The sequence below is a fragment of the Amblyomma maculatum genome, chromosome 1 (assembly GCF_055883805.1).
Source record: "Amblyomma maculatum isolate TAMU_Amacu chromosome 1, ASM5588380v1, whole genome shotgun sequence".
Classification (NCBI taxonomy): Eukaryota; Metazoa; Arthropoda; class Arachnida; order Ixodida; family Ixodidae; genus Amblyomma; species Amblyomma maculatum.
In genome coordinates this window covers 140,791,393-140,818,922 of record NC_139344.1, presented here as the reverse complement: position 1 = coordinate 140,818,922, position 27,530 = coordinate 140,791,393, and the positions used below count along the sequence as shown (strand labels likewise).

At 46.7% G+C, this 27,530-nt stretch overlaps 1 protein-coding gene across 7 annotated transcripts in view; it reads left to right on the top strand.

Annotated features, from left to right (window-relative positions):
• Positions 1-27,530, top strand: part of LOC146204170 (uncharacterized) — a 158,351-nt gene that overhangs the window by 24,795 nt on the left and 106,026 nt on the right. For all 7 annotated transcript variants that reach the window (XM_084589109.1, XM_084589107.1, XM_084589112.1 and 4 more), the window contains exons 4-5: positions 4,055-4,246; positions 7,788-7,847. In XM_084589109.1, coding sequence (XP_084445235.1) covers positions 4,055-4,246; positions 7,788-7,847 — 252 coding nt within the window. The remainder of the gene's footprint in view (positions 1-4,054; positions 4,247-7,787; positions 7,848-27,530) is intronic.

The following is a 27,530-nucleotide window of genomic DNA, read 5'->3' as shown; positions in this document are numbered from 1 at the left end:
TAGGTGTACCGCACTGATAGCATAATTAACAATTCCAGGCCTCTATATTCCCTTAGCCTTTCTTCAGCAAGGTCATGAAGTGGTGCAGAAGTTAAATACTTTTCTCGTTGAAGGTGATGTAACAGGTGCTTTTTTTTTCTTTTTTTTTTTCACACTATGGGAAGACACTAAGCGAACGCAGGGATTAAAAAAAAAAAGCTCTTCTACATCAGTAGCGTTTGATGTTGCACCAAGCCTTAGCAACTAAGAACGCTTCAAGATTCAGTGCATAGCTGTTCAGCATTCTGCGAGCTTGTCACATAAACGTAAAAAAACCAAAAAGCCCCGCAAAAATGGCGTGTGTCTGCGTGGCTGCCGACTGAAGCTTCTGATGCCTGCAGTGCTCCTTGATAGAGGAGTTAGGGAAATTCAGCAGATAGGTATAGGCAGGGGCAAATACACTCCCAACCGAGTGCTCAAAATTGATATCATGCAAGGAACCTGAAAGCGTAACAAAAGAAAGAATTGGTGAGCCATAACGCCAGCCAAAGGAAAGGAATATTAATTGGCACAATTTTCAGGCAGTGGGTTGTGGCAGAAGGGAAAAACATCAGCCAGAATTTGCATTCGGCTTATCCAGTTGGTGATAGTATTGCTGGGGACTAATTAAGTTGATGTGTTTTTTTGTTTACATGTACTGAAATGTTCTTTTTGCACCTAAACATTTGGTACGTGCACGTCCCAAGGTTGTTGCCCTCAAAGAACAAAGTTAAGTCGTGGGCTAGAAGTGCTTGTTTCTTTGTGCGCGACTCATTTTTGCCTGCCCAGGTGTCATTTTCTCCGCAATGGGCTTTGTCTTTGCCTACCTTCAGAGCCCAAAACATATGTGCCCTCTGTGGATGGAAGCGAGAGGCACGTATTTGCAGTGCGTGAGCAAAGAAGTTGGTTGGCTCATGGCCATTATACAGCATTGCCTACGAACCACACTGAACTTCTGGATGTTGCATCTGGAAATTTTGGACTTAAATCTCACTCCAGATTTTTATATCTGTCAAAAAGATACGAGTTAAATCATAGCCTCCTATATTTTCTATGCCTGCTCATTTGCTTCAATGTGGCCATTCAAGAGTGCTATCTACATGCCCAAGTTGCAAGTGCCACTTTACGGTGTGCGCTTAACACTGTGTGTTTGTTGCGATGAAGCCGATTTCCGCAGTGAGGCAGTAAAATCTGCAAGGCCCCGGCTTCATGTGCTGCACTTGGCTCTGCATGGCAATATGCATTTGGAAATTCATACGATATGATGCGTGCGGCTCATTGTGGTGAAGAGCCTGACCCATTCATTCGTCTCGGCGAACACTTATGTCGTTTGGTGCAAAGCGGCGCAGCAGCCGATACCTCTCACCGATCTACTCGACCAACGCTTGGTAGAAGAGGCGATGTGACAGTGCTCCGAGGTGCACGTTTTACACGCGGCGCGTTTGCTGGAGCAGCACCAGTACCGGAGGCACTTTTTTCTAAGCTGGTACTTGGCACAAGCCTGTAAGTTTTATGCATATATTATGATCGCGTGCATTGAATTTAGGCTGGCTGCACGTCTCTTTATAGCTCTGTGCTTCGAATTCCATTTTCAAAAGTATTCGGGAACAATACCATCACCTTTCAGGGCACGTAGCCGCTACTGCAGCAGTGTACAGGGACTTCTTCCTAGTGACCACATAATGATGCTCCCCTTACTGTGGCCAATACATATAATATTCAAAACAGTGGATCAAGTTGCAAATGTGCAGTTGCAGTCGAATAGAATGCGCTAGTTGGTCCTGCACATCACAATACCCCTGTCAGTCAAGTTGCCGATCATCCACCTAGGGATTGTTGTTGGCGGCACGAAATTCCTAAATGAAACTGTCAGATGAGACAACCTACCATTAGGGTCTTCTGCGGTGCCGTCTCCATTGCTGCACGAGCAGACGACACGTCTCTTTTGGGAAAATAAGTGAGATCACTTAATTTCCTTGGTGAGAGCTGTACCAAAGCCCTTATATTCTTAGGATTAGGTTTTTAAATAAGTGAAACAGTCGTATTTTAATATTGCGATGGTTTACTGCTGACATAGGTCGTGAAATCTCAGCATCCGTGCTGCTGCACTGTAGGAATGTCAGCAGAATCAGAAGAACAAATTATCTCCAAAACAATGTGCTGCCGCTAGCAGCGCGCTAACGGAGCACTTTTCTTTTTTTTTGCCATGGCCTTGAACGCGACGCTCGGCATCCTTTGACCTTCGCGCCTATGGCGGGGTATGAATAATGTAGGTGGCTATGGCTGAAGGAACACAGCACTTGGTAGTTGATTTTGTGGCTCAAAAAAATTGTCTTACCACTACCTGAAGACATGCGAGTTTGTTTTTAATGAAGATTTACTTTGTTCATGCTCTCAAGTTGCATTGAAACGCTGATACTGTTGCTAAAAATTTTCACACTTGACAATGCACATTTCCTGCCCCCGTAACTGCTCCAAGGTGCATTTTTCTGCTCCCAAGAGCTGCACCAAAAAAACCTATTTTGTCCCATCTCCTGTTGGTGGTGTACAGGGTGCTCGAGGCATTTTGGGAACACTGTTCCCTATCGCCATAGATACCAGCATTCTCACCACATCCAGTGTAACCAGTTGAGCAGTTTCGCTGCTAAATTTATGGGGTTTTTACACTGTTTAGCGGGCAAGAATATGGTATTGCGGGAGGCAGGACCTTTAGTAGTTTTTAGGTCCTGTTGGCTTCCTGATTGGCGGTTCTAGGTGGTCCTACAATTTTTTTTTTTTGGAATGATGGGAGTTCTTTAAAATTATATTCATTTCTGTGAGTGAACGTCATTGGGATGATATCTGTTAGATGTCAGTGGCGGTTATTTGAAAATTTCCAAATTATGCGGCATTTTTAATGGAATTGTTGTCTGGTGTTGCCGGGCATACAGTCCAGAGGACCGAGACCTGTGAAGTATATGCAGAAGTTTAGGAAAAGGTGGCCGCAGGACCTTTGGGGGTTCCAAATGCAAATGAATACTGGTTGTCCAGTTAAGAGTCGTCAGTGCCCCTTATGGAAACCACAAGGGCAAAAAGAAATCGCTGCCAGTCAATTGCAGTGGATCACGGTTGCATTTTGAGATGAAGCGAACTAGTATAGGGACGCTTCCGACAGAAATCCAGTCTTCTAGCTGGCCGAATTCGGTCTTTCCATGTTGATGCTGCTCTGGTAGAATGAGGGAGTTGTACACATGCTCAGTTACCGAAACATTATCAAACGTTAACTGGGAACACCACAGGGTCGTCTGGGATGGTGCAAGCCATCGTCCACAACAAGGGTGACATTATGCCAAGCACACTTTTTTTTGCAAAAGGTTTCCGCATTAATGCCGCTTCGTATGTGGAGGTGCTTGACGCTGTTGTAAATAAAGCCTTGGATAGAGAGTGTTTTAAAAGGCTTCCAGCAAGATTCAGCTCCCTCCAACACCGCCAGCATTGTCCAGGAGTAGCTGGCTGACAACTTCCATGGCCACATCACTCCCAACATGTGGCCCCCTAGTTCTCCAGCATTAAATCCATTCAACTACTCCATATGGTGCATTGCTGAGAGGCAGGCCAAGAAATAGCCGCATAACATCAGACTCTCTGAAGGCCGCCATTGCTGGTTCAGTGGCCAGCATCTCTTAAGATCTACCTGACCCGAGCATGCGGTCATTCTCGAAGCGCAATTAAATTGTTTCTTTTTGGTGCAGATGACGGATGCAGTGTGTAATTTTGAAAATAAATATTAACAGAAGCAGCTCCCAAAGTTTGGTGGAAATAGGTCTATTTTCGCTGAATACATGTGGTTTCCCTGCTTGCAGTCAATGCTGTCTTCTCGAATACTTCACACACCCGATTTATCAGCAGTGTGTGTTGAGAGTTATAATTTCCTGATTTATTGCACTAGGTAAAAGTAACTGGTCGTTTATGCCGAGTATTTCATGCGCATGATTGTTTCCCTCGAGTATTTTGCTTATAAGATGTGTTGAGGGCAAAATGGGATGCATCTTGCCAGTTAACCAAGGATATCAGCGAGGATGCCCTGGAGGCAGCCCCAGCTGTACCCGTGGCCAAGAAGTGCCTCAACAGCCGCTCTATGGAGCCCCTGGAAGGAGAGCTGGACTTCGAAGATGATGCTCCGCCGGAGTCACCTAGTGGCACTCCACTTCACAGCGATGCGCCAGACACAAAGGAAGGCAAGACAAAAGTAAGAGAATTTTTCACTTCCTTTTATTCATTTCAGAATCAACCGGCACCTTCCCCGCATTTTTGTAGCATAAGCTTTTTTTTTTTTTCATCTTTTGGTTGTCATATTTGTGTAATTATTATAATTATTAAAAAAATTAAGGTCACTTTGGGTGGAGGGGTCATTATGTGGGGAGAAAGTTGTCACGAAAATCATATTGTCAGCTGCGATCAGGTTGCCAATTTTCAGTTTGTTCGCTTCAATAGGCGTTTGTTATTGTCATAGTGCGATCTGACAGGTTTGTGGTGGTGGACAGTGCCAGCCTGTTGTGGCAAGAAAAAGTGAACATGCTGAAAACTGGCCATCGAGTTCGCGTATGCGTTTCTTTTTATTTTGTAAGCGAGTTTAACAAAGACAAAAAAAAAAAAAACCCTATGGGATGGTCGAGATGTGTCACATAAATGTTTGAGCATTAGCTTTCACGTGAGAAAAGTCGATCAAGCATTTTCTTCTCGGATGTTGAGTTTGCCAAATCGTTCAGGGGCCTGAAAGTCCTGCATTCTTTGTAATTCAGTCTTAAAGAGTGTTTTATGGTGCTCTGGTTCAAACTACTGCGCTCCTCTGCGATGCTCTGGTGCTCGCTGGCTTTCTAAGCATACAATGGCGAAGCTGGCCGTGCAGTAGTTTGCCAGAAAAGTCATGGCTGCGCAAGCACTCTTATCTATGGTGCACAGCATCTGGGTACACTGCCAAGCTCACTGAGTGCGTGCCATCACTCCAGGAACTCTATTCATAAGAGAAACAGTGCAATTTTATTGGTACACTGCTAAGGTCTGTGCTGCAAACAGCGACAACAGTGGTGTGAATCTAAGGGGCATGATAAGAAAGCACATAAAAAAAAAGGCTAAATGCTCACAGAAAAAAGTGAGGAGTGCATTCATTATGCAAGTAAATACTATTGTATTTTTGTAAGAAAAAAGCCACAGGATTTTATGCAAAAAAAAAAAAAAAATAAAATCTTGTTTGGTTCAGCGCTGGATATTTCAGTAATTTTTATTGGTTGTCTTTCCATGATAAGTGTAACTAAACCAACTGATTTCTTATATCATTTTTATTATTTCTTGCTTTCCACAGCTTCCATTTGCTGTATGTTGTGGTAGCTAATAGTATATTATGCGGTGTTTGGCATGTCATCATTTGAGCATGCAGGTTTTAGTATTTTATGCTAAAAAGTATGCTGCACTTGCAGTTAAGCTGATATTGTAAAGGTTAAGTTTGGAGCATACTGCTGTCTATTGCGACCAGTTTTTGACCGTGCTATGACAGTATCATACTTGTGCTATGCCCATGGCTTTACTAAATAGAGTTCGTCCAGCACATTAGCAGGCGTGTTGAGATAAGAAAGTTTGTGAGGGTCTGGTGGTTGCATGCAGGTGGCACCGGACTGAGCTAATTGGATGGTTACGGGAGAAGCCTTTGCCCTCGCAGTGGATATAGTCTGGCTGACGATGTCTTCCAATTATTGGTCCACTCATTCACTATTTTGCTAGGACAGCTCAACTTGCAATTTTTCCCTCACATATGCTGTCAATTTGCCAGGCTAAAATTCTTTCACATAATAAATGTACCACCTGGTATGCCAGGTGGTACATTTTTGCTGCACCCTATAGGTCAGGTTAACATAATATCCCTGTCTTGGCAGGGCCTAATTTTATCTAACATCTTGCTGAGCCCTCAGAACACATCAGCGGAACTGTATACCTGCATGGATTACCTTGACTTCAGATGAAGATAATTGCATCAGTTATAAAAGCAGTATTTGTAAAGAGATGAAGATGAAATATGGGGAGCCCACAATGTGAAGACTGGTGGCAAGAAAGAGGAATGCACACAGCAGCATGACTGCAAAAAGCGTTTTGCCAGCTTTTGCTTTAGTAATGAGGCTTTGGGTGTTTGTGTGAAGTTCAGTCTTGAAGCTGCCAGTCACATTATTTGCACACAACAGGCTGGATAAGACTAAGAGTAGAACACCTATTAGTATCATTTACATAAAAAAAAAAAGAGAGAAAAAGTTATGCTCGCAAAGATTTTCTCTTCATTCCCTCGGTGCACCACCACCTTTCCATATGCTTTGCTGCTTTCCCTTCAAATATTGTGAAGGGCGTTTGCCTTGGTGCAAACCTGTGGCAGGTGCAGTTTTAGGCAAATATGCTCAGTAAATAAATCCTACTGTAAATATAAGCATTCTGTTGTTTGTAGCATATTTGACTGTACAACTTTGGTGAGGCCAATTTTTGAAAATCTCAGAATTTTAAAACTACATCATCTGCCATTTGGAGAAATTAAAACCAGTGGGAGGATGAATACAGAGAAGGAAACAGGATGAGCCTGGGAAGTCCTGCGTTGACCTGTGCCCCTCTTTATGTCTGCGTCCTTCCGCTGGTTTTAACCTCTCTAAGCATGTGCATTAAATCCTCTTTGATATGTTTTTTGAAAGGGGGGACATATTATTGGGGAAAACATATGATCCGAACTGCCTGATTTTGAGAAATTTTAGCTGCGGAATTGGGTGCAAAGGCATTTAGAATTAAGACTTTCACTGCATAAAAAGCATTTATAGACAACCAGTATGCACAGCTCCTTTTTAGCTTTTGCAGAATTCAGTCCATATTTGCATTGTCATAAGCACGGAAGAGATTTAGTAACAAATCCGGTTCATAAAAGGTAATGATGAGCCAGGATCGCTTTTTGGGTTGTTTCTGGATGTTTCGCTTCCTATACAGTAGTGACACGTGGAGAAGCCGTCGCGATGGCTTACAGTCACCGTGTTTTTGCTCATGCTGTATCCTCCAGGCCCGGCCCGCTCGTATGCAAGCAAGTAGTTGTAGTTATCAAATGGTTCCCTCCTATGCCACTAAAGCATCACAAAGAAGCCATCGCATTGCTCCTCATGGTCATGTTTCCACAAGATTGGGCGCCTTGTATGTTGGCTCTGATGCTTTGCTTCATTACACCTAGGCACTACACGAAAGCAACTGTGGCGGGTGAGCGCCGCTGATCAGATTTTCATGTCGCGAGCGCTCGTTAGCATGTCTGTTTGATTGCAGAAGTATCATACGACCACAATTTGTCAAAACTTCGAACCTAGTAACTGGGCAATTATGTTATCCGAGAATGTATTAACCAGGAGAGAAATAGTGTAACTCGATGGGAGACGTTTTACTGCCTGCGATTTTGACTGTGAAATGGGAAATCATATGAACCGGGAACATATCGAGGTTCTGCTGTACCAACTGGCCCCGCTTCCCACTCTGCTGAATCAATTCTCATATTCCACATTCAGCACTAGGATGTTCCCCCACTGCTGGGATAAGTGTGACGCTCCCCAGTGGGATTACTTGGTAGGGTGTCATGAAAAAACCTAATCTGTACAGCATAGCTACTACCTGCATAAAGCTGATTTCTTTTGTGTGCATTGTTTTGTTTTTATTCTAATTTTAATTTAGTGATGTGTTTTTGTGTTTTTTGTTTTTTAAACCTAAACAAAAGTGTTGTTTTTCAGGAAGATAACTTGGAAGAGGGAGAGGCTGAAGATGATGGCGAGGTATCCGATGTCAGTGGTGTAAGTGAAAAATTTTTTAAATTTTAGAATATTGTGATCTTATCACTTAGAGCGATGTAGGAATAAGGGTGTTAGGGTGCAGAGCACGTGCACCCTTTATATCTTCGGATTAAGGGGTGGCACCAGCGAAATAGTGCGACTCACAAGTGCCAGGTAGGGCGGGGCACGATAGTGGCATAGAGTGGGGCCTCACCTCCAGTTTGTGTTACCATTTCGCTGTGCACAGCATTTGCGGTAAATGAATGGCGCACGAAGCTTTATGTTTGCCTCAAGAGACCATAACTACTACATTATTAATAAAAGAAATGCTGCAAGACTGCTTTTGAATCTATGCTGCTGCAAGGCTTGGTGAATAGGCATTTCAGTACTGTACATGTCTTTGTCTCCATCCATGTTCCTTGCACTGTTTGCTGTAGGCAGTGTTTGATTAGAAAGTAAAGGATATTTCGATCACGTCGGGTTTGCTGGTTTAACACCTGCCTTCCCGCGGCAAAAGTGGTAGCTTTTGGGCAGTGTAGCGACAATATAAACCATATATAGGCCGAGTGAGAACATGGGATGACCCCTTTACCTTGCAATCAAAAGCAAAATGTGCTGGCACGCATATGTTTACAATATCAGTTCTGTCCCTGCATCATTGGAGCTACGATCTCTGTCCGAACTTTCAGCAGCGTCGTCGGAAGACGACTCTTTGTTGCTCGCCACCTCCCTCAGTGCATCATCTAGTTCCATGAAGGGTGTTGCTTATGCCGCATTTCATGAAAGGCTACACACGAGCGGCTGATCTTGTCCACGCGAATACCCTACGCTCTTTTCAGAAACTTCAAACTGTCGCTGAGCGAGTGGCATACAGAGGCTGTAAACAGCCTCCACATGCCGCTATTCATTGCTAACAAGGAACTATATGCTATTATAGGTCGAACAAAATAGGGCATGCGGAGGCAAGTACACTAGAGACCGAAAAAAAATGCAAGCAACTGTCTGTCTCTTCATTTTGCTACAAGCCGCCATGTAAGATGAGGGGCGACATTAGCTTGCTTTTTCTTTTTTTTTTTTTTGTTTTCTAGAAAATGTTTATTCCAGTGTACACGGTAATACAGTCAACGACCGATTTTTCGGACCCTCTAGGGAACGCAAAAACATCAGGAAAATCAGGCAGTTCGAAAAAACGAATGCATGAAAAAGACGTACCATTTTACGAATATTTCTGAGATCAAAACAGTCAAGGACGAGGTATTTCCGAAACATCAAAGCATGAAAAAGAGCCGTTTAAAACAACTGCTGAGTGACCCATGCCTTTTTGTTGGCTTTGTACAACACTGGCAGTGATGCCCCTTTCCTGATTACAAGCAAGGGAAGCTTCTCGCTGCCAGACATGTTGCTGCCGACAAGAGCGGTCAGCCACTCTTCACTGTGTTTGCCGCCGTGGCATGGGTCACCAGCAAAAGCAAGCAGGACAGAACCAATTAGATATATGGCAGTGGAACTGCAGGGGATACCGGCGCAAGCAGGGACTCCTCCAGCAGTTCATCAATACCAGACACACACCTCCAGACATCATCATGCTACAGGAGACTAACACCACACCCACCCTGAAGGGATACACATGTCAGGAAAACGGACGCGTCGCTACCCTCATCAGCAATAAGCTGGTCACCATAGCACACAAAGAGATTGAGGGCACACAGATAGAACATGTAATAACAGAAATTATACCCAAAAAGAAGCACAAGGCAAAGAGCACCTTCGTAGTTAACCTTTACAGCCCCCCAAAACAAAAGGGTGGCGATTTCAGCAAGCTCTTTTCGGAAGCAAATAAACTAGCCAAGACGAACACCTTAGTAATCGCGGGTGACTTCAACGCAAGAAGCGCGAGCTGGGGATACCAAAAAACAGAAAGGGGAAACAGATATGCATGGCGGCGGAAAGCATAAACTGTGACCTCCTAACGGATGAAAATCAACTGACTAGGCGAGGTAACAGTGTGAGTCTAGATACCTGCCCTGACCTCACCTACATTAAAGGAACAAAGCAGGCCGAGTGGGAAAATGTGCTGGAAGACCTAGGCAGTGACCACTACATACTAAGAACGACAATTGAAGCAGCCAATGTAAAGAAGAAGATCGGAACGGCCCACCTTACCAACTGGGACGCCTTCCGCAAACACTGCGAACAACTAAAAGGGGAAATCACTTCCGTGGAGGAGTGGGGCCAACAACTGAAACAAATACAAGAACTCTATACGAAAGAAGTAGATAGAACAGAACAAGTACCGGAGGTGGACAAGCGGCTGCTCGGGCTATGGGAGGCAAGACGCGGGCTCACCAAACGCTGGAAAAAGCAAAAGCTAAATAAAAAACTCAAAAAGAGGATCGCGGAAATCACGATAAAGGCAGAGGAGTACGCAACACAACTGGCCAGGTAGGGATGGCAGCAGTTCAGCAGCTCACTGAACGGCACGCTCAGCACGGCCAACACTTGGCACATACTAAAGGCCCTCATGGACCCAACCAAGACAAAAACAGAAAGTGGCAAGGCAATTCAGAAATTGGTCCACCAGTACGACGGAACAGACGAAGAACTGCTAGAAGCAGTCCGCATCAAATGCTACGGAAAGGACAACCCCCAGGGCTACGACGGGGAGTACCAAGGGGCGGACAATCCTGCAATGGACAGGCCGATCACGAGAAAGGAAGTCCAGGCGGCGATAAGAGCGACAACACGAAATACAGCAGCCGGCGCAGACAAGATCAAGAACGCCTTGATTCGCAACCTCAGCGACGAGGCAATCGACCAGCTCACGGTGTACCTCAACATGCTGTGGGCAGAGGGGATGGTCCCGAAGGAGTGGAAGCACGCTGTCGTGGTTATGATACCCAAGCCCGGCAAAGAAGCTTCAGATAGAGAACCTGAGACCCATTTCCCTCATGTCGTGCCTTGGCAAATTGTACGAGAGAGTCGTCACCAGGCGAATCCAACAATATCTAGAGGCCGAGGAGCAGTACCCGCACAGCATGTTCGGCTTCCGGGCGAACCTGTCAACGCAAGACGTCCTACTGCAGATCAAGGAAGAAATCATAGACAAGGCACCCAGAACTGGCGAAAGCATTATCATGGCCCTGGACATCAAAGGGGCCTTCGACAATGTTAGCCACGAAGCCATCATGGAAGGCCTAAACAACGCCAATTGCGGAAGGAGGACCCACGACTACGTAAGATCCTTCCTATCAGAACGCACAGCGACAGTGGGGTTGGGAGACCTGCGAAGCGACACCTTCACCACCCCACGAAAGGGCACGCCGCAAGGATCCGTAATCTCACCAGTGCTCTTCAACATTGCGATGATCGGACTGGCCAGAAAACTCAGCAAGATCGATGGCATCCAGCATGCAATGTACGTCGACGACATTACGGTCTGGACGAATCGAGGCTCGCTAGGACAAAAGCAAGAGAGACTGCAGGAAGCAGCAACATGTGTAGAAGAGTATGTGAGAGAAAGGGGCCTCGCCTGTGCCACGGAGAAGTCGGAACTTCTTAGGGTAGGGTCCAACCCCACCAAGGTGGACCTGACAGTAAGGTTAGAAGGCCAAAATATACCGGAAAGGGACATGATACGCATCCTAGGCATGTGGATCCAAGGAAGCAGAAGATGTACCCACACAATCAGTCTACTCAAGACGTCAACAGAACAAGTAAGCCGCATGATAAAGAGGGTATCGCAGAACAGAAGCGGGATGAAGGAAAGCGACACGATCAAGCTCGTCAAAAGCCTGATAGTCAGCAGAGTCACGTACTCGTTGCCATACCACCGCATGACCAAGAAAGACAAAGAACAGACGGAGGCGCTGCTAAGAATAGCGTACAAGACGGCACTCCACCTACCAAAAAACACATCAAATGAAAAGCTGCTACAAATGGGCCTAAACAACACATTCGAAGAACTAACGGACGCCCAGCTAAGTGCGCAAATAGTCAGGCTCCAACAGACAGTCACCGGCCGCAAGCTCCTAGAGAGATTAGGACACGACGTAGAAGGGATCGTAGATAGAACAGCCACCATTCCAGACGAGGTCCGTCAAACACTGGATGTCAGCCCCCTGCCGAGAAACATGGATCCCAACCTCCACGCCGCTAGAAGGCAGGCCAGGGCAGACTATGTGCAGCGGAACCTAGCCACAATGGAAAATACGGTATACACAGACGCGGCCCTATACCCATGGGACCGCAGGACCAGAAAATTCAGAGTCGCGGCAGCAGTGGTAGACCACATGGGGTAACCAATCAGCAGTGCGACGTTAAGAAACTGTAGGGTAACGGAGGGGGAGGAGGCTGCCGTAGCTCTAGCGGCCGCCGAAGGTTACCGTAGGAACAAGTCTCTCATAATCCTAACAGACTCCAAAGCAGCATGCAGGAACTACACACGGGGCAAAATAAGCAAGGAAGCGCTGAGCATCCTCCTCGAAGCAAGGCTTCCAAATAAGACCTTAAGACACAGGATTTTCTGGATACCGGCACACACCGGGATAGAGGGTAACTCGAGGGTAGACAGCCTAGTTCGCGAGATCACGAACCGAGCAGGGCAGTCAGAAGCCCTGGAGGACCCCATAACGGTGGAACCAACGTATACAGAAATACTAAACTGCCACAGAGGGCGGAGATTCAAATACCCACCACCCCAACATCATTAACACAGCACGAGGCGGTCTGCTGGTAGAGACTGCAAGCAGGGACATTCCACAATCTATACATACTACACAAGATGTTCCCTACACAATACAGGAACACATGTCCGTGGTGCGGGGCAACCCCCACACTATACCACATCACATGGGAATGCGAACGAAACAGAGCCTTCCACAAACTAAATAACCCGAGTGCGGAACAATGGGAGGGTCTGCTGACCAGCAGCGAGCTCACGGCCCAAAGGGCACTGGTGCGGCACGCCTGCGAAGCAGCAAGACTCAGCGGTGCCCTGGAATAGGGGTGCCGACCTTGTGAAGAGGCCGAAGATACGAAGACATCGGCCCGCCGCAAAATCCAGAAACTTTTTAGAGCAATAAATGTTTTCTCTCTCTCTCTCTCTCCGGCAACATATTATAAAATAAGCCAGTTTCGTCACAGTTGGAAACATTGTCAGTAGAGAACTGCTGCAACAAAGACTGTAGTTTTTCGTTGCGGTACTGCTCAATAACTGCATTGTCGACGACGCCGCTCTCACCGCATACCTTGAACTTGCGGTCATTCCGATGTTTAAAGTTTCTCAGCCACCCATCACTAAACTTAAAATCGTCAATGCTCATTTGAAGCGTGAGAGTTTCTGCTTTTTCTTTCAAGACGCCGCCCGAGACCGGCAACCGCTTTACAGTCATTGAATTAAGCCACGCGATGAGGGCTTCCTCAAGTTTTGGGTGAACACCTTGGCTTACATTCTTTTTTTTGGCACCAGATGGTTTTTCGGCCGCTTCCAGGATCTTGCCCTTGTTCTCGAGAAAATCCGGGACTGTTTGCTTTGAAATGCCGAACTCCTTACCCACGTCAGCCTGCGATCGGCCGCTCATTACTTTCTTCTTTCTTTCTTCTCCATCATTAACCGACTGTACTGTTTTCCACGCTTCGATGCCATCGGCGAGGACGGAGTGGGGGCCATCGCGGGCAAGCAAAATCCTCTTGTTGTGAAGTGTTGAAGCACCTAGGCCTAGCATCGCAGAGCACACTTGACGCACTATGTAGCACGTAGCAAAACCATGCACCAGCTTAGCGAAAAAACGCCATGTGGTCTGCGATGAGTCTGCGCAATGAAAAGGCGAAACAGTCGCGGCATCGATGGCGCTTCCGGAAACTCCGGAAGAGGTGCTGGTAAGCCAGCGTGACCAGACCAAATTGGTGTGTGACGGCTAGGTATGGCTAGTACGGCTAGTTGTTCAAAGCTGTGACATGGTACGCAGACTGGGAGATAGCCAAAATGGCGGCTTTGTATGATGCAGTTGCGGTTTCAGACCTTCCGTCGCGTCAAAACGTCTGAAAAATTGGATGGCGGTGTGTTCGAGCGTCCGAAATTTCAGATGCCTTTATACATTTATTCTATGAGGCACGTGGCGGTGCCACGAAGACGTCCGGAATATGGGGCAGGTCCGAAAATTCGGTCGTTGACTGTATACATTTTTTTTAAAATTTAACAGTGTAGGCTTAATCCTAAAATGTAAAGTTAAAATACCGTATGTACTCGCATAATTTGCACACTTTATTTCTTTTCAAAAATTAAAGCTTCAGAAAGGAGGCGCGTAAATTTTGCTAATATGCCCTAAATACCTCATCTGCAGAAAGGACATGCAATATGTATAAAAAAGTGGAGCATCATACACAGCCAAATGTTGTCCGATATTATTCAGAGCACCTACAGTGCATTGTTGATTTTCGCTGCCGGTTGTTATTATTGCAATGGACGGAACTTCATTTTCGCTCACTGTGCTCACTGTGATGTTGGGGTGGCATGTCGAATGTCAGCGACGTCGCATCAGCTTTCCTGATATGGGACATAATGAAATTTCTCATCCTGCACAGTGCAGTCACAAAGCGGTGAAATGCCACCACATTCTCTTCCTTGTATTTGGAAAAACGCTGCCGGAGAGCTGTCCTTCGTCTTGTAGACAAGTGGTGACATCTTGTAAATCAAGTCACTCACCGCTTCTTGCTTTAAAGGGACAATACAATGCATTGATACAATGCCAATTCCTGATTACAAAAAATCCACTCATACTGAAAACAGAGCTGTTATGAGATAGTAAAGAGGACGAACAGAAATACAGGTATCGCTGCCACAGCCGAAACTCGCAACTACAAATTATGTGACGTGCTAGAGATCCCGGAGGCTGACAAATGTGAATTACGTTGCCCGTTTGAATGCGGTCATAAGTTTTGTCTCGAATATAATAACACACTTTTATCATACGTAAACAACGGCGAAGAGGCAACGTAAACGTTGCAAGGCAAATACAAAAATATACTTGGAGGTTTCGGTTATGTTCCGGCTCAGGCATTTCATGCGTGCTCGGATAGTTTCAAGTTTGGACCTGCAGCGCCTGAATTAAGGGGGGACACGGCTCTTTGAGACGAAAAAATCGCAAAAAAATCAATTTTTTGAAACTGACATTTTCAGAATCTGTAGCTATTATTCCTTTAATTCGCCAGGTTTTATATTTCGCGGTGCAGTATTTGGGCCACAGAATCAATTTATAGCATCACTGTCAGCCGAAATCCGCGCAAAAACGTTTTTTTCTGAGGCGCGTAGATCGTTTCCTACACGCGCGATCGCAGCCATCTTGGTCTCGTTGGAAAGAGCGGCCTTTCTTTTCCAATTTCCTGCCACAAGTGCCTCCGCCAGCTTACTGGCGACGTTGAAATCCGAGCTTAAAAAAAGTCCAAACGCGCGGTTCTATTCGTCGAGCTAGCACACGTGATTGAAAAGCGCGCTGTGATTGGCCGCGCAAAGTTCCCGTCGTCTGCTCCTCCGCAGGCGACGCGTCTCTCCTTGTTCAGTCGTAGGGTTGGGATGAGTGCGGCACGATGTCGGAAGCAACGCCGAAGTTTGCCACGAGTCACAAGTTTGGCAAAAAGAAGAAACGATCGGCCTACAACTTCAAGAAGCACTCAGTTCCTTCGGCCGGCGTCGAGAATAGTCCGCCGCCAACAGCAAGTGATGCCGAAGCCGCGGACAGTACCGAAGTGGACTTAGGCCTCACCGGATCGCCGACGAGTGAATGCATTCCGGACGGCAGCCGCATTCGGCGCGACACTGAAATATTGCAGCGTACGGAGTTGTTGCAGAGAGAAATGGAAGCCCAAAAAAAGCTACAAGTTCTTTCGCCAACGCAGGCCACCAAGCGAAAGATGGATTTTTTCACTCGCGCTGACAATGTTGCTGCCGCGCCATCGGACATCGAGGCGGGCTTCGTTGTCGTCAGTTTGGACTCAATGAACGCGTTGATGTCGTTCGTGAAGTGCAAGGTGTGCGGCGGTAGCGTCACGGTAGGGAAAGGTGAACGTGAATATGGCCTCGCCATAAAGATTATTATCGAGTGCGCGTGCTGCGGTGATGTTGCGTCGGCGTGGAGCTCGCCCCGTGTGAACGGAAAAGAGAAGTGCAACCCATTCGTTGTGAACGTCCTTGCTGCGCGCGCGATGCAAGCCACCGGGAATCGACAAACGGCACTCAATGATGTTTTTGGGACCATCAACATTTCGCACTGTGGCCTCCACAACAAAATTGGCAAAGGTACGTGAAGAAGAAGCTGGCGCCCGCGGCAGCTCTTGCTGCCGAGAAGCAAACGTCTCTGTGCGCGCAATCGGTCCGGGATCTATATGATGAGTTGCAGGTTGCGAATCCCGGAAACATTGCTGTGTCATACGACGGTTCCTGGATGACGCGTGGCCACTCGTCCCATATCGGCGTTGGCACGGTCATCGAGCTGTTTACAGGACTGGTTCTCGATTACGTGGTCCTGAGTAATTTTTGCGCTGGTTGCGAGCGTGCCCCAAGCGAAGATGACCCGGCATACAAGGCTTGGATGGAGACCCATGCATGCCAGAAAAACACCACCAAGAAGTTTGGTAAATGGAAGTTGAGGCTGCTCTCACCCTTTTCCAGAGATCACTGCAACGGCACAACCTAGATACACCACCCTACTCTCAGATGGGGACAGCCGCGCTTTTCTTGCGCTGCAGGATGCCCGGATGTATGGGTAAATTTCAGTTGAGAAAGAAGACTATCAACCACGTATAGAAACGGATGGGCACGAGCTTGCGAAACCTCATCATTAAACATAAGGGCCCTGGTTTGGAGAGCCTTGGTGGTAAAGGCAAACTGACCGCAGACCTAGTGGCAAAGTTGGCAAGCTACTATGGCTGGGCCCTGAAGACTCACAAGGGTGATGTGCAAGGAATGAAGAGGGCAGTGATGGCCACTTATCGCCACATAACATCAAATGACTTGGTGTCTAACCACAGCTATTGCCCACCAGGACCGAGCTCATGGGGCCGGCAAAATGCAGCAAGAACTAAGGGTGAGACAGCCCTTAAGCACCGCTACAATCTGCCTCCGCACGTATGTGAGGCCTTGTTGCCCATTTATGAGCGCCTGTCTGATGAAAGGCTTCTTGAGCGGTGCCAACGGGGCAGAACTCAAAACACCAATGAATGTCTCCACTCCCTGATATGGTCACTGGCACGAAAAGAACAGTATGCCTCACATTTCAAGGTGCAAGCTGCTGTGGCTGAGGCTGTTATGAGATAATGCTGGTTGCCAAAACTCCTCTGCAGCAATATTGAAAAAGCTGCACCTCAACCCTGGGACACCAAGCATGAAGCGCATTGCAGCGAAAGACCACTGCCGAGCAGTGGCATCTGCAAACAAGTGCAAGACCACTGCGGACATGCAGCACGCTTTCAAAAAATGCCATTTGGGTGGCCATAGTCAGTCTGACTACATCCGTGGTGCCTTCTAGTCACTTACATTGCAAAATATTGCAATATTTTCTCTACATTTTTGATTAAAAGAGAGCCCAATCTCTTTTTTTCTCGTTTTCTCAAAACACCGATTCTTGACTTCTTGCTTATTTGCAGAAGCGATATCTCTGCCTTCAATGGAGGTAGAATCATAATTTTTGTTGTGGCATGTAGCTAAAAGTGCAAAGCACACAATGTTAGGAGCAGATTTTGCAATTTACGTTTCAAAAATTCTAAAATTTTGCTCTAGGTCAGACAGTAGGGCACCCATATTTGAATGGTGGACTTTGAAATGCTATAACATCGCTAATATTTGTTTTATCAAAAAAGTGCTCCCAACATTGTATGCATTATGCTTTCTAGTACCTAGCAAAGTGTCAATATGAATTTTTTTTTTTACTGTGGTTACTTTTTCATTGTTTCTGCAAATTGTGAACAATTAATTTCATCTATCTTTTGAACTAATTGGCCAATTGGAAAAATAGTTACATATTTGAAATCAGTTCAAGAAACTGAATCAGACTACCTAGTTTTATCAAGTTTGGTTGAAAATTAAGAAAAATAGCTTTAAGAGCCATGTCTCACCTTAAGAATTTGGAGCAGCAGATGCGCTTGGCTCATTTACATTTGAGCATTCGGAGGCGCGAGCGAGCGATATCTGCTGCCACCAACACGCTCCTTCGTTCACATTTCTGAGCCAACATATCGCCGCCGTCGCCGCTTCGACTGCGAGCTCCCGTTAACTCTGACCTGACCGCTCAACTGCAGCTACATACGCCACGAAAAGCATATATGCTAAGTGCCGAAGGAAAAACGCATTATCATTCAATTGTTACTAAATCATGGCACATCTGACCCACATACTGCAGCAACAAGACCAACGTGCTATTTGCAGGCATCGTAAACAAAAGGGGCATACTTGCTGCTCATACCAAGGTGAGCGTCGATATATTGCGCTGGTCGCCCGGCGGAAAAAAAAGGGCCTCGGGTAAGAAGTTAAAACTAAAAAAAATGAAGCACCACGAATACATTAAAAAAAGGTTAAAAAAAAAAAAATCGATATGGTGACCCCTTTCAGGGGACCTTTAAGAGCACAATGAATATCTTTAGACCAGCGTGCGGCACCCATGAACCTTATTGTCAGCAGATGCTAGTTGATGTTTCAGGTTGGTTTGACATAATTTCACTCTCTGTGGTGAATTGTGACAAGCAGATGTCTCCTCTGTGTGTCCCTGCTGCTGTCATATCAAAACTTTCCTGTAGATGTATCAGACTCGCTAGAAACGTGCTGTTTCTGGGTGGTCGTGGTGCGTGACATGGATGCATTGATGTAAACAATGCACACTTCACAATAAACTGGCTCCAGAGAGGGGAACGCCACCGCGAGGAACATGGTCAGTCATCCGTCGTTGTTATTCCAGATAGCCCTGCTGTGGACGCGACACCCATCCTAAAGAGCCACTGCTGCCTCAGACACACATGCCGGTACAACCGCCTCCTTCAGCAAGCGAAAACAAACCGGCGACGGCCTTCCGCCATCCCTAGCCGGAATGAACTCCTTCGTCTGGCAACCTGGTTCTACCTTCAGCGCGGGCGAATCGCGGCGAATACTTCAGGCGCCACCATTCTATGGCCAGTTGGGGCACGCCACCGTGAGGAACATGGTCAGTCATCCGTCATTGTTATTCCAGGTAGCCCTGCTGTGGACCATAGCCACAACCTCCCGCGACGCCCATCCTAAAGAGCCACTGCTGCCTCAGCCACACGTGCCGGTTCAACCGCTTCCTTCAGCAAGCGAAAACAAACCGACAGGCGGCGACCTTCCGCCATCCCTCTGGCAAACGCCACTTGTGCACGAACAAACGATCCTTTTTTGCTTGCGGTGTCGTGCCCCATCGAGCTGTGCGACTGTACGAAGATATCGTATCGCCTACTTTGTTCTTTCTGCCACACATACTGCGACCTTTCGTTCCTACTCATCATGTCGGGTGACGTGGAACTAAACCCCTGACCTGAGAACAGCGAATCATCTATTTCTCTGGAACAAATTTCTCACTCTGTCGCGACTTGAATCAATCCAATGCACAATATTTAGTGAAATCGCATTAATCCGTTCAGCACAGAATAACATACAGAGTCTCATTAATGGCCTTTCCTCCCGTGTTGACATCCTCGAAAAAGCAGTAGAAAAGATTCAGGCCGCAGAGCCGAACACATCTTTTAGCTCAAATGGCGACGTTGCCAAGCTGACAACTGAAAACAGAACACTTACAGAAAAGCGCGAAGATGCGTAAAGTCATCTGCGCCGATCAAATTTGCTGTTCTTTGGAATTCAAGATTCTAGCACGGAAACATGGGCTCAATCTGAAACACATATCGTTATTCTTTTATCACAGAAACTAAACATCACAATCACAGCCGAACAAATTGAAAGAGCACACAGGTTGGGTCGCTTTCAGGCATCCAAGAATCGTCCCATTATCGTAAAATTTCTGTGTTTCAAAGATAAATCTAAAATCCTTGCCGCATCATCAGAACTGAAGGACACATCTTTTTTTATTAGAGAAGACTTATCAGATAAGCACGAGTGCGTCTAGCTAGGAAAAAACTACTTATACGCATCCCAGTATGAATTCAAGTTTAAGGTCCGATATGATAAACTAGTCATGGATAATAAACAGTTCATCTACAAAGCTGAGTCCAGTTCAATCGTAGAACTATCATAGCTATCAAATTGCGCACGTGGTTTCACATGCACATTGGTTTCACATGCACCTCATCTAAGCCTTTACCCTCCAAAAGCACCAACTGTTAACACAGTGTCTATCATGCTCTCAATGTTCACAGTTACATGTGCAAAAAGGAAGCCCTGGAAACCTTTCTTACAGATAACGATACTGACATTGCAATAATAACTGAATCATGGCTTAGCCCAGAAATTCAGGACTACAAACTTCTCATTAATACAGTGAAACCTTGTTATAACAAACAGTTAAAAAATCGGGAAAATAGTTCGCTCTATCCATAATTCGTAATATAAAATTTTGTAGAAAATACATGCAAGAGCAGCAAAATTCAATCGGAGAAGGCACAGCAACTCGGAGGGTGCCTTCTTGGGTCACGTTCATTTATTTACGCGCAAAGAACTGTGTTATCGCGGCCTGCTTTTTTGTGGTGGTCGCGTTCTGTATCACGCCCTGTTCCACAGTTTGCAAACGCTCAACAAGGGCAAACCCACTGCTCTCACTAGCACCATAGTGGCGGCGCAGTAAATCCAATGCAGCAAGCGTTTCGTCTGCGGGATGTTCAGAAACTTCCTCAGCAATTTCGGCGTCCATCAGTACAGCCGTGGTCGCCGCAATGTCGTCACCGCCTACAAAGTCCTCTACAGTCATTGTTGCGGGCATGTCACCTACAAAACCCGTTCCAGGCCCATCGAGCTCGCGGAGCTCTGTTTCTGCTTCGTCCCCATCGTCACTTGATGCACAGGCCTCTGCTGGAACAAAACCTGCGTGCCGAAAGCAGTTGGCAATCGTTTCGCCTTTCACGCTGTCCCATGCCACTCAAGTCGATCTTCAAGCCTGCTTCATAAGAAGCTTCACGAGAAGAGTGTCAGTCAGTCTCCTCTTGTAAACTGCCTTTATCTTGAGCCAGGTCTTTAACGTCAGTGCTGCTCTTTTTTTCACGTTCACCGCCATCACAGCACTAGGCACACCCGCGCACCACACTCGACACGACGACCGACACAGCCTCCGCCAAACGGTATGACGGCCATGCCACTGCTAACACCATAACATGCCAAAACTAAAAAACGCGAATGGCGCGAAAACCAAAAAAGCAAGTTGTTTCCTTCCTTCATGCAAAAAGGCAAAAAAACAGTCGATCGTGCCGCTGCCGCCGTTGCTGAAGCGGCGCTGTCAGCGATTGTGAGATGCGAACGATTTCTTATGGCCTCCGAGATCACCTCAGGCGCGCGGGGTGATCTCAAAGGCCATAGATTTCTTTGGATGTCAACTCCCAATGCCGTCGTGGCATCTGTGGCGCTGTCAGCGCCTGCGAGGTAATCCTGAACGTTTGCTGCGCCGCACAACACACATGTAGTGCAATGAAGCCTGCCTCCTGTTACTAAAGTGAGGTTGTGCTTAGCGTCGCGAAGTTCGCAATATCCGTTTTCGCTATGGCAAATTAAAAATACATGTGTTTGACAAAAATATTTTGGAAGAGTTCGCTATATTCAATAATTCGTTATATGCGTGTTCGTTATATCGAGGTTTGACTGTATCGTCACCTTCACCATTCATAGGCATGACCGCATAAGGCGTCGAGGAGGAGGCGTCTGGGTATTTATGAATCCCAGACTCGTCTCACTTTGTCAGCGCATAGCAATTACCGTATTTACTCGAATCTAACGCGCACCTTTTTTCCGATATATCGTGTCCAAAAATTGGGTGCGCGTTAGAATCGAGTACGACCCTAAATCTCCGACATCATATCGCCATCGGCATTTCAAAATGGCCGCCTGGTATGCACTTCGAGCCTACTAGCTGGTCTAGCTGTCTATGCCTAGCTGCAGTAGCGTCCTTCGTGTGCTTTGGTACATGTGCTTTGGTTAGCCTACCCGTTTTCTGCGATTGACCGACCAGTATGGACGTGCCGAAGATTCGTCGAGTTCATCATGATGCCGCATTTAAAAGGAAAGTCATCGTGTGTGCAGAGACGGACGGAAATCGGGCCGCATCACGCGCATTCGGAGTTCCGGAGACATGCGTGCGGGACTGGCGCAAGCAGAAGGAAAAGATTTTCGGCAGCAAGGCTACACGAAAAGGTTTCAGTGGACCGAAGCAGGGCCGGTTCACCGAAATAGAAGAGCGGCTCGCAGAATATGTTCTAGAGCAGCGAGCGGCGCAGCGGCCAGTGACGACGGACCTGCTCAAAGTCCGGGCGATGCAGCTAGCCCTACAAACAGGGCTAACGCGGAGCGACTTTAAAGCGAGCAGGTGCTGGCTGTCTAATTTTATGAAGAGAAAAGGCTTTTCTCTTCGAAGGCGGACAGGGATATGCCAGAAGTTACCTGAAGAGTACGAAGAAAAGCTGCACAGTTTTCAGCGGTTTGTTCTAAGTTTGCGCCGCAAGTACGGCTACCACCTCGGCCAGATTGGAAATGCCGATCAGACACCGCTGTACTTTGACATGCCTGCCACCACAACCGTTGAAAAGAAGGGGGCGAAGCAAGTGCGCGTGTTGTCTTCCGGCCACGAAAAAACACGCGTCACCGCAATGCTTTGTTGCACCGCGGATGGACACAAGCTGCCCCCGTATCTCATATTCAGGCGCAAGACGCTCCCGAAAGGAATCGTGTTTCCGAGTGGCGTGATTGTGCGCGCCAATGAAAAAGGTTGGATGACAACGGACTTGGTCGCCGACTGGATCGATAACGTCTGGCGCAAGAGACCCGGCGGCAGTTTGGGCCTGCGTGCGATGCTTGTGCTCGACGCTTTCAAGTGCCATCTCGACCAACACATCAAGGACAAGCTCGCTGCGTGCAACACCGACCTTGTCGTGATACCAGGTGGCATGACATCGCAGCTCCAGCCGCTCGATGTTTGCTTGAACAAGCCAGTGAAAGATAGGATTCGGGCGCTCTACACCGAATGGCTTGTGAGTGGCTGCCATGAATTCACTCCCAGCAACAGAATGAAGCGTGCCTCGCTGCAAGAGTTCACTGGATGGGCGAAAGATGCGTTGTGCACGATACCGTCTGCCATGGTCATCAAGGCCTTTAAAAAATGTGGCATATCGAATGCCATGGACGGCACCGAGGATGAGATGCTTTGGTCCGTCAGCAGTGACAAGGAGTTGTCTGACAGCGACGACGAGTGAACCTTGTGCCGGCATAGTGACAATCTTGGCAAGATAAGCCGTTTCCGTTTGTGTGTGTGTTTTTTAGTGCACCGAGATTAAATCTTTGCTTTTCCAAACGAGACGAAGTTGTATTGCTGTATGAAAGCGTTAGGTGCGCGGTACTCTTTTTCGCGGAGAACGGGTGCGCGTTACAATCAGAGCTTTTTTTTTTTTCGGGGGTGGGGGTCACGAAAAACGGGTGCGCGTTACAATCGAGGGCGCGTTAGATTCGAGTAAATACGGTAACTGTCATCACGAAATTCTTTGCCTCCATGTTTCATTCCCGGCGAACACGCTAATAATTTTTTCTTGCTACTGCGCACCTGACAGCGATAATTATTTCGTTGATGAAATTCACTCTTTAAACTTGCTTTTCTGCTTCCCTTGTGCCACCTTCTTACTGTCTGGTGACTTCAATTTCCCTGATATAGACTGGAATAATTTCACTGCTAAATCCACCCTATCAAAAAACTTTGTCGACCTTACCCTCACGTTCAATTTCACTCAGATGGTCACTATGCCAACCCGTGGTTCCAACATTCTGGATTTGATCCTCGTCTCTAATCCTGAATTAAGTCTGTTCAAAGCATCAACGGCGTAAGCAATCACAACATTCTCTTATTCGACCTCTCCTTTATGTTACAAAATCGTCAACCTTAAAGTACATCAGGGACTACAACAAAGCTAATTTTGACAAGATAAATACAGAACTTGATAACTTTCTGCAACATTTCAGTCCTGTCGCTCATTATAGAACAGTTGGGAACAAAATTGATCCTCATACAAACACAAAATACTTTTTCTCATCGACAGGTATGACCCCAAGTACACATTTGGGGGGATGCCAGTAAGCCTTTGTTGTCTAATTCATTGTGCAAACTAGCCAGAAGAAAAAAACATTCTTCGAGAAGCTAAGAAAGCAAATTCCCTCCAGAAGTGGTCTTCCTACTTCAAAGTACTATGTGAATACATGGGCCAATTGAAGCGCTCCAACCGAAAATTTTTTCACCAAGACCTTCTAACTATTCTTCGCGAGAAACTGCAGAAATTTTGGAGCTTATTAAGGGGGGACACGGGTCTTTGGGAGCAAAAAATGACAAAAAAATCGAGTTTCTGAAAAGGGCATTTTCGGATTCTGCAGCTATTAATCTCCAAGTTCACAAATTTTCTTCTTCTAAAAATCAGTATTTTTGGCGCGATATTGACTTTTGATCATCGCGCGCGATTAATATGCGCAAGAGAAGACGACAAAACGGCACATTTTCTATTCGGCGGTACCGTCGTTCCGACGCACCGCTTTCGGCCATGTTGGGCTCGTTTGAAAGCGGGATCTTTGGGCTTCAATTTCCCGCCGCTGCTGCTTGTCTGCTCTCAATGGCCACCAAGAAAACGAACCACAAAGAAAATGAAAACATGGGGTGTGATTCGCTGCTGCGTGCACGTGACTGCAATCGAGCTATTTGATTGGCCGACTCCGTCATGCGTTGTCTGCTGGGCCCGCTGGCGACTGATGAAAGCTGCCATTTTGTCGAAGAGCCAGCGCTGGCGTGCAACGATGCCTTTCACGAAGTTTCGCTCGCGCCACAAATTTGGCAGAAAGAAAAAGAGTGCTTGCGGTGTCAACTTGCGAAAAAGTCCGGCGTCAGCCGAAAGCCCCGAGGATGTCCAGGAGCCAGCGGCCACTGAAGCAATCCCCGCGTTAGGCCTAGCAACGAGTTCGGTGGCGTCAACGCACAGCCAGCACAGCCGCGTCCGCCACGACACGATGATGATGCAGCCTTCGGATGTCGTCGAAAATGAAAGAAAAGCGGAAGGAATGCTACAGGAGTTGGAATCAACCGCAGCAACAAAGAGAAAAGCGGACATCATCGGCAACTGCAACGCCCGTCCCTTTGACGGTACGGACAATAGGTACACAGAAACATTCAATATTGTGTGTTTGAAGACCTTTAACGAACTGATGCCCGCAGTGCTGTGCAAAGTGTGCGGTGGGGACGTGCGGCTGCAAAAAGAGATCGTGAGTACGGTCTAGCCGTAAAACTCTCTCTTGTGTGCGAGGATTGCGAAGAGATTTCGTTGGCGTGGAGCTCGCCGTGCGTGCTAGGCAACCAAAAGATAAACCCGTTTGCCGTGAACGTTCGTGCTGCACGCGCGATGCAAAGTACAGGAAATCGGCAAACTGCGCTGAATGATGTGTTTGCAGCGATGAACATATCGCATCGTGGCCTGCACACGAAAACGTGGCAAGGCTACGTGAAACGCAAGCTGACGCCGGCAGCGACGCGCGCAGCCGAGGAAGTTTGCAAGGAGAGCGCTAATTCAGTTCGGCAGCTCTACCACGAACTGAACCTGGACAACCCCAGGAACATTTGCGTATCGTTCGATGGTTCTTGGATGACGCGTGGTCATTCATCGCGCATCGGTGTTGGCGCCGTAATCGAGCTCTTCACTGGACTCGTGCTGCACTACTGCTCAGCAACTCCTGTGCCGGGTGCGAGCGTGGGCCTAAAGAAGATGACCCATCCTATGAGGCATGGAAAGAGAGCCATTTGTGCCAGAAGAACACGGACAAAAAGTCCGGTGAAATGGAAGTGCAGGCTGGGCTTGTTCTGTTTGAAAGATCGTGGGAAAAACATGTCCTCAGGTACACTACTTTACTTTCAGAGGGCGATAGCCGTACATTTCTGGCATTGAAAGAAGCAGATGTGTATGGCTATGTAAAGATTGAGAAAGAAGACTGCATAAACCATGTACAGAAGCGAATGGGCACGGCCCTGCGCAATGCAATTGCCAAGCACAAAGGCAATGCACAGGAGAGTCTTAGTGGAAAAGGCAAACTAACGGGCGACCTTGTCACTAAGTTGACATCATATTACTGCTGGGCTTTGAAGTCCCATACTGAAGATATTGGGGCCATGCACAAGGCTGTGATGGCTACCTGCCATCACATAACTTCAAACGACAGCATGGCAAACCACACTCTGTGCCCAACAGGCCCAAATTCGTGGTGCCGCCAAAATGCTGCTGCAGCCAAGGGAGAACCAGCTCCCAAGCACAAGTATAATTTGCCGCCCCATGTGTGCCAAGCACTTCTGCCCATCTATGAACGCTTGGCAGACCCAAAGCTGCTGGAGCGGTGCCTCCGTGGAAAAACACAAAATAATAATGAGTGCTTACACACTCTGATATGGTCGCTCGCACCCAAGGAGCGCCATGCTTCACTGTTTTCTGTTCAGGCAGCCGTTGCAGAGGCTGTGGCCCGCTTCAATGCAGGAAATCAGAAGACATCAGCACTAATACTGAGAGAGCTCAGTATAAACCCTGGCCTGCATAGTATCAAGAGGATGGCTGAGAAGGACAGGCGCCGAACAGCCGAGTCGGTACTTGGAAGCGTGCTGCTGCTGAAAGCATGCATCAGACCCTCAGGAAGCGGCATTCTACTCAAGCTAAGCAATTGGACTACATGCCTGGCGCCTATTAACTCTCAGGGAGTCTAAACATGCCTACATCTTGTGGCCATTTCGAATGAAATGCGCCTCATCTGTTTTTCCTCATTTTCTAAAAATGCAAATTTTCGACTCTTGGCTGTTTTGGTTCATCAATATCTCTGCTTCTAGGACAGCTAGAGATGTACTTTTTTTTTGCTAAAAAGAGCTGAAGGTGTACACAGTGCAATGATCAAAACAGAATTCTCTAATTGAGCTTCAAAAATTTTTTCTTTTGCTATGTTCATTGGTGCATGACAGGTGCAAATTGAACATTGATGTTCAAAGTGCTGTAATATTGCTTATAAGGGTAAAATTGAAAAACTGTTCTGATCATTGCACTCTTTGGTCATTGTACTAAGCTCCTATGCATTAAAAATTATTTTTCAACATGCCAGTTTTATTGCATGGAGGCACTAATTAATCACTAATTAATATCATATATATTTGGTACTAATTGACTTAGAAAAAAAACAACTTGCATATTTGAAATCTGTATAAAAAACTGAACAAGTTTTTGCTGTTTCACAAGAATTGGACTTAAAATAAAGAAAATAGTTTTAAGACCAGTGTCTTAACCCCAAAACGCTGCCTGCCACACATGACATTGACCAATTCTGATGGCTCGCATGTGCCGGGTAATCAGTGCGCTGAGGTCATGAACACATATTTCGCTTCTGTGTTCACTCACGAACTCACTTCCGACATTCCCTTCTAGTCATGTTTAATTTTTCTGAAATGCAGCCAGTCACAATCAGATCCGAAGGCATGGCGAAACTATAGACAACCTTAAGAT